General features: G+C 39.9%; 1 protein-coding gene across 2 annotated transcripts in view; it reads right to left on the bottom strand.

Annotated features, from left to right (window-relative positions):
- Positions 1-207: 207 nt before the first annotated feature.
- Positions 208-7,493, bottom strand: part of TNFSF15 (TNF superfamily member 15) — a 17,984-nt gene continuing 10,698 nt past the window's right edge. The window contains exons 3-5 of one of the 2 annotated variants that reach the window (XM_006917098.3): positions 5,269-5,311; positions 4,390-4,437; positions 208-1,178 (exon numbers count right to left, since the gene is read on the bottom strand). In XM_006917098.3, the coding sequence (XP_006917160.1) occupies positions 724-1,178; positions 4,390-4,437; positions 5,269-5,311 (546 nt within the window). In that variant the 3' untranslated portion in view covers positions 208-723. The remainder of the gene's footprint in view (positions 1,179-4,389; positions 4,438-5,268; positions 5,312-7,493) is intronic. The other variant, XM_025050473.1, reaches the window with a different exon arrangement.

Below are 7,493 nucleotides of genomic sequence, written 5' to 3'. Positions count from 1 at the left end.
GTAAGTTTTGACTAGAGTCTGCCTTATTCTTCATGGTGTCTTCTAGGTTACGGTTGTGCCCAGAAGGTAGGTGCTCAAGAAAACTAGTGAATGCTATTGTATTTTTGATATGCCTGTGGGACTCATACTTACTTGTTTTGACTCTTGTGTACATAATAAAGGGTAAGGTAGTTTTTATCATTTGCCATAGTTAGCATGAAAACTAGCTTTTTTTTTTTGAGAGCATTCATGAAAATACCAGCTTTAAATTTTTTTTTTTTTTAGCCAAGGCATTAAAGTCGTGTTTGGGGAAACCGATCAGGGATTTCTCCTCTGAGAGGTTTACACTGTTTTCTGTGGCTTTGGGTTTTATTCAAGACTCCTGCACTGAAGAAAATGCTTCATAATTGAATTGAACGACAACTGGGCCCACTGGTGTAGTAGAAAGGTGTGGATATGTTTTGAGTAGATCTCATCCTTTCATTTGGTGACCAGTGTTTAAAAGTTTAGAAACTCATCACTTCTAAGCAACTACAATAGTATGTCTGCTTTCTTCTGCCTTTTTCCAGTTAGTATTCTCATCAGTAATGCATTTAAAGTGTGAACTCTTGGGCCCTAAATTTCATAGCTAAACCACTATCTCTCTGGAATGCTCCAAGAAAACCCCGGCTATAATTATATATAAGTGAGGAAAAGTAGGTACTAGGAGGAAAGGACCTTCACACAATGATGTCTGCCTTGCCCCTATAGCAAGAAGGCTCCGAAGAAGGTCTTGTCTTCTTTTGTGTAATCCACCAAAGAGATGTCACTGACGTTTACCATCAGCTTGTCCCCTTCTTGCAAGGAGAACATGGCCCCTAGGTAGATGGGTTGGAACCAGTTGCTACCTCTTTCACACACTGTCTTGGTCCCCATTAGGAGCTGGGTGGGGTCAGGGTAGCTGTCCGTTACCTTGGTGATGACTACGATGATGACGTCTGGTCTGTTCAGTCTGTGCCCTTGGCTGATCTCACCACACTTAGATGTGGTGCCTCGGAATGTGACCTGGGAGTAAACGAAGTAGTCTCCCGACTCTGGGATCACAAGGAATTTATTGGTGTAGTTCATTCGGTTCTTAGTGAAGGCCAAGCCAAGTTCATGTTCCCAGTGCAGAGCTGGAAATTGATTTTTTAAAGGCTGTGTGGGAGTTTGTCTCACAACTGCAAAGACAAGAGAGAGATTTATTTTGTTTGTGTTAGAACCTGCGGACTTTGCAAAGAGTGTCTCATATCATTTTTAAAGAGTAAAGTGATGAACTAAAACCCATAGCTAACAAGCTGTTGGAGGAGGAACGAGTGTGGATGTGTGTGTGGATAATTATTCAGAGAGTAACATCTTAGGCTGGTGACCTGAGGCAACTTACTTTGCCACTCTGAGCCTGAGTTTTCTTACTTGACAATTAAAAATTTTACCTGATCCCTGTGATCCTGGAAAACAATGAAAGTTAAGAAATCTCCTCACTCTTCCGTTTTGTAAAACGGCTTACTATCAAAAAGTACTCTTCCCCAAATGACTTAGATAAGATTGGGGAATCCCACCCCTTCCCTCCTTGTTTACCTAGGACAAGTCCAGACATCAAACCCTCCACTTTCCCATTCTTTGCCTCATAAATGATTAACCAAACTCTTTTATCCTTACTAATTCATCAAAACAAAATGCTCGTTAACCAAACTGATGAAGCTTCTCTCCTTCCTCCAGGACCCCCAAACTTTGGCCCACCCTCAGCCTGAGCCAGTATAGTCTCTCCCAATAATAGGCTGGCCTCTAAAATATCCTCTGCTCCTATCATGACAACCTTTCTCCCTGCATCCCTACACTTGGTTCTTTCTAGCTTTGTGTACTCCTCTCTATAAAAGAAAAATCCTTTTAGCCTAACTCTTGAGACATTTGCAGACTTTATGATTAGGGGCTCTCCCTATTGAAATTGACCTCTCCATTCTGCAATAGTCCCTTCCCTACCCCTCTTCCCCATCCTGCAATAATCCTTTTGCATAAACTCTCACCTTACTCTGTCAGGATTTGTTTTTTATTTGACGTTCCTTCCTTTTTTTTTTTTAATTTTTATTTTTAAAAAAGGAGATAATAATATCTGTGGAAAGGATTAGAAGACATGGTATGTATAAAATCCCTATTTATTAGGAATATTCTCTAAACTACATTCACTTTTACTAGGCTTTTTGCTTCAGACATGCTGTGCTACAAAGAGAGGGCATTTCATAGAGAGTCAGGTGTTTCTTGTCACTCCCTTTTAACATCGTGGTCCAAGACCACATGAAACCCAGGCAGTAATTAATAAAAAATCAACGTGCAGGGTAAATATTGGAACCAGAGATCCAGAACATTTTTGAAATCTTTCTTCCACATTGACAGGGACTAAATATAAGCCAATGTAATTGACTCGTGGAGTAACAGGGAACAGGGCTCTCAGCAACTAAGGCCCTGTTCCAATTCTGACTCTACAACATGTTGGGTTATTAATCAGCTTCTCCTCTTTGTCTCAATTTTCTGTCTGTGAACTGGAAATAAATCTCCCTCACAGTACTGTTCTGAAGATCATGTTAATGAAAAAGACATGGATATTTTTATCATGATAGCCGGATACAACATTACTTAATACATATTTATTTTCTTTCCTCAATTAAATTAGCATCTTTCATTTTGACAGATTAAAAAAAAGCCTAATTTATTTTATATATATTTATATTTTCTTATGTTTTCATTATTTACACATATGCATTTTATAGAACACATGAATGCATGCTTTCATGAAGTATGTCTATAGCACGAAAATGAATAGAATCAAACCATTATTTTAAATAAGATAATCTGCAATAAAACTAATAATTTTCAGGAAAAATGAAAACACTTTTTTAATGCTGCAACTGCTTTTGAAATCCATAGTAATACCATTGTGTCCTATCGGTCACAGTTTGGGGACAGGTTATGTTTCAAGAAGCACTTAGTTACACCTGGTGGTTGACCAGAAACTTGATTCCTGGATTTTTCTAAATCATCTTTCCCATTGCCAACTGGATTATTGTTTCTTTTGCAGCTACAACACATGTTCAGAATGTGTGTGGTCTTCTCTAGCCCCTGTACTAAGTGGCCTCTGGAGAGCTCTGTTGCTTCTTTGTAAAATCTGTGAAAGGCATTGTTATTAGTCACCCGTGATAGTCTCTACTTCTTCTTTATTGGTGATGCAGTAGATGAAAAAAGAAAAACTCTTCCCACATGATACAAAAGCAAAAGTCATTTAGTCTCTAGATAAAGCAAGTTCTGTTAAATTGGCTTGCAATAAGCTGTGTCAACACAGCAGCAAGTAGGAGTTTGGGTAGGAAGTGTGTTGTGATGGAAACAGTGTAGTTGTGAGAGTCAAGCTCAGATCTCACTCTTCTTAGTCATGTGACTTGGAACAAGTGAATTTAGCAGCCCAAGTCTCATTTTCCTCATGTCATTTGGCTTATATGCAGATTAAATGAACCATAGATGTAAAATGTCTACCACAGTGTCTGGTACATATTAGGAGTTCAATAGAACCTGGATTCCCTTATCAATTTCTACTCCTCCCGTTTAATAGAAAATCAGTCTCTCCTATTCTTATAGGCAAGTGGTAAGTGATGGTGACTTGACATATCTCTGGTCCTAATTCTCACGCAAAACTCCCCACAAACAGCTTCCTCTGGATTAAATGTTAAGACAAATGTCTTGTCCAAGGATATCTCCCTGTGGGTTGCAAATTTTCTTATAGCTCAGGAGAGTATGCTTGCTTTTTTAACTCTAGTTTTCCAATGGGGTTTTAACATCTTTCTGCATTGTTTTGCTCATCCTTCGGGAGTCTTAGAGGTATGTACAACTCCAGATATGAGATGACAAAATTTCAACACTAGATTTGGGGAGCTGGCCAATTGGTGATATTATGAGATTGCTCTCAATTTCTTCATGTCAGTGGAAATTCTTTGGAAATACCTGCCTGAATGTAAATGTCCAATAACTTCATTTTGAGTAGGATACGGATGGACTCTATAAATTGGCAACTTGGGATTGTTCATTTTTGATCAGATTTTGAATTACGTGAATCTCAGAGTCTAAGGAAAGCCATTTCTGAGTGACTGAGTGTATTAACGAAAGAGAGAAACAGTAGTGAAAGGTAGGCGGCTGACAGAATCTGAAAGAAAATACCCAAGAAACCTGGGCGTTTGGATCCCTCAAAGAAGGAAGATATCTGAAAACCCTTAGCTGAGGAGAGGAGTTTCTTATCAAAGGGTGTGGTTTCCAGTTTGAAGCTACTAGAGTAAGTTTTGGCAAACATGCTGAAAGAAAACTCAGGCCCATGACCCATGGTCTCCTGGAAAACACTCTAAGGAGAATTACCTGTCAGATGTGCCCTTGGCTTATCACCACCAGCACCAGGAGGTACGTCTGTAATGAAGGAGAAAAAGCTTTCTATGAGTAAGAGGGTGACTGGAGTGAAGATAACATTTGAGGCATTGAATAAGTCTTGGCCCCATGACTTTGGACAGGTTATCTAACCTGAGACTCTTCTTTTGTTATTTCTAAGATGGGCGCATCAATTCCTACCATGGATGGAGAGTGCTTAGGATGTATCCTGGCATGTCGTCAGTGCTCAGTAAAGCTCATCTTGCCTTTGCTTTCCTCCTGTGGGAACTAACTGGCCTTTTGCCATCTCATCGGTCCTTTAACTATACCCACTGAGGCAGCTAGATGACCTGGACAAACGGGGTAGAAACTACTTTATAGCTATATGACCTTGATAGGTCCCTTTTCCTTTCTGGTTCTCTGTTTCTCTATCAGTTCTCCAGAAATCCTCAGAATTTCCCTTTGGTTCTTAGAGATGATTATATTGGATGAGTGTGTTCTAACTGCAGAGATAAAGATGATGTTGATGATAAAAAGGAAAAATCATTGCATACTTTTGAATTGCTAGGCATTGTTCTAATACCTTTATAGGAATTAACTGATTTAATCTAAATGACCCCTGGGAGGCAGTTACTGTTATAACCATTTTTCTAGGTGAGTAAACTGAGACAGAGACCCAGGAAATTATTTTCCCAAAGGTCATCAATTCCACAGGCCATGCACTTGGCCATGGCACCATTTTACCTTCTTAGCAGCTAAGCAGGCCCCTCACTTCTCCTCTGGGTTTGCATTCCTCTGAACTGCCTACATACCAGAACTACTAGATATATTCTTGTTCCCCATAAAAAAGGCATCAAATAAGAACATACTTACAAGCTCGCTGATGTGAAGGTCCAAACTCCTGTCCTTTTGGAGTCTATTGGGAAAGAAAGATATGGTTTAGACCATCTTTTGACCCCAACACCCACACAGCTGCCCGCAGTATGGATATAATTCAGATGCTGCTGCTACCTAGCCTGGGTACTCTGGAATGAGGGAAATGCGAATGAAAATATTTGTTGGTGGATGGGAATCCTGCACCAAGCTCTCCCCTTTCCTCCTGCAGCACCCCGGTGACCTTTTCCTCTGTTACGCTTGTCTCTTAAGCTCAGCTTTAAGTTTCTGTCCTGAGAGCTTTTCCTGTTCCATTCTAGGGCACTCCAACATCTTGTCATTGCTCCTATTATTTGAACAAACAGTGGCCCTTGCTTTATTTTATTTTTTTCACCACAGTTTAAAAATTGGAACTATTGTTTAGAAAATGATATAAAAAAGAAGTGATGACTATATTCTCCTTCTCATCAGCCTCTACAATCCTTCCTTGTTTCCTTGCAATACATGATGAGTTTTTCTTCATTGCAATCCTAGTTTGTGAGCCATTTCAGATACACATGGGAATGAAAAAAATAACAGCTTTGGAGGGAGTCAGACCTGGACTTGAATCCATTCCACCATTTATTAACAATATGATCTTGAGCAAGACACTTTTCTCCTCTGAGCTTTGGTGTCCTTGTTTATTAAATAGGAATAATAACATCTGTAGCCCTAGATAACTCCCAGGTTTGAGATAAAGATCAACTCAGAATATGTGAGTCAGTACAGAGAATGTATGGAAACTGAAGGAACCATGATATACATGCCTGAATAGAAAGCTCAGGAGTAACACTAAGCTCTTAGCTTAGGAATAAAATCACCATTTTACACTTTACAGTATTTCCAAATAACCTTCTCTGAAATGATTTTGACTCAACTGAGTCCTCTGATTTGGTTCTCATAACTGCTCAGTCCCCACAGTGATCCTCGCCGTCACCATGGACACTTGATCAGTTTTACATCTTAAAACCCATAGATGTGTGTGTGAGTGTGCTTGTGAATGAGCAATTGTGTGTCTGTGTGACTTTAAGAGAAGACAGTGCATCTGTGTATATACATGTGTCTGTGATGTGGTGGTGTGTGCACAGATGTCTCTATGTGCATATGTGTGGCCATGTGGATGTGGTTGTGCCATTTCCAAGTCTAGGTCTACGAACAGTTCTGTGATAACAGTGATTTTGTTAGAACCCACACAGTCAGGCTCTTTTTACATCCAAGCCACATTACCTAACCTAACCTAAGCTCTCTTGAGGGCAAAGATCTTGTCTTTGATTGATGAACTGACTTCATAGTCTCTCCAGTTCCCTTTTCTTTGCTTCCTAATTCTGTTAATGGTGCCACTACTGCTTCCCCTCAGTTACCAGGCTTAAATTTGCTTTTCTTCTTTCATAAACCTAAACTGTCATTTCTATTTTGCAGTTTTGTCTTTTGTGCCACCACTCTAGGTCTCAGCATGCTGCTCTGCTGGATGCTCCAAGAATCTCCTAAGAGATCTCTTCTGCATCGATTCTCTCCTTTTCTCTAATCCATCTCTTTTTCTAAAGCGTCACTTTATTGAGACATTTATCTTGGCATTCAAAGTCCTAATTTAACATCCCCATCCCAGAGGTGGGGGCATCAGGAGAAATTACTTCTGAACTGAGTTTTACAAGTCCCATAGGTATTAGCCAGGTGATTAAAGGTAATGGCCATTTTTCAGAAAAGTCTAACAACTTGTGCAAGAGTAAGGAGGCCTAATTGAGTGTGGGAGCAGTTGGGAAATTGCAAAGATTTCTGCTGCCAGATAACTATATTACATATATTTAGCATAGGGTCATGAGTACAGTGGTCTTTGAAAAGCTAAACCCAATTGATGTGACTACTTGTCCAGCATCGATAACTTTGATGGGTTTGGAGGGAGGAGAAGGAGCCTAGAAATGAACTTACTTAACAAAGTATCCTGTTTCCTTACTTGCCAGTGGCAGAGCTGATGAAGAATTGGTCCTTTGGTAAGGCAGAAAGCTGAAGGTGGGGTTCTCAAAGAAAATAGGGAAGGGGGAGTTTGGTTACATCCCCTTGTGTAGAGAATGGTACCTTCCTTGGTTGGCCTTCTCTGCTTTACTCATTCTGCTGAGAAATCTTAACCATTCTGCTTATTTTTGGTGAAGAAGACACTCAGCTAAGAGTTTAGAGTGCTCCTTTTGGCT

Source organism: Pteropus alecto, unplaced genomic scaffold, assembly GCF_000325575.1.
Source record: "Pteropus alecto unplaced genomic scaffold, ASM32557v1 scaffold226, whole genome shotgun sequence".
Taxonomy (NCBI): Eukaryota; Metazoa; Chordata; class Mammalia; order Chiroptera; family Pteropodidae; genus Pteropus; species Pteropus alecto.
Note: the sequence above shows the minus strand (reverse complement) of the source record. Positions and strands in the feature narration are given on the sequence as shown.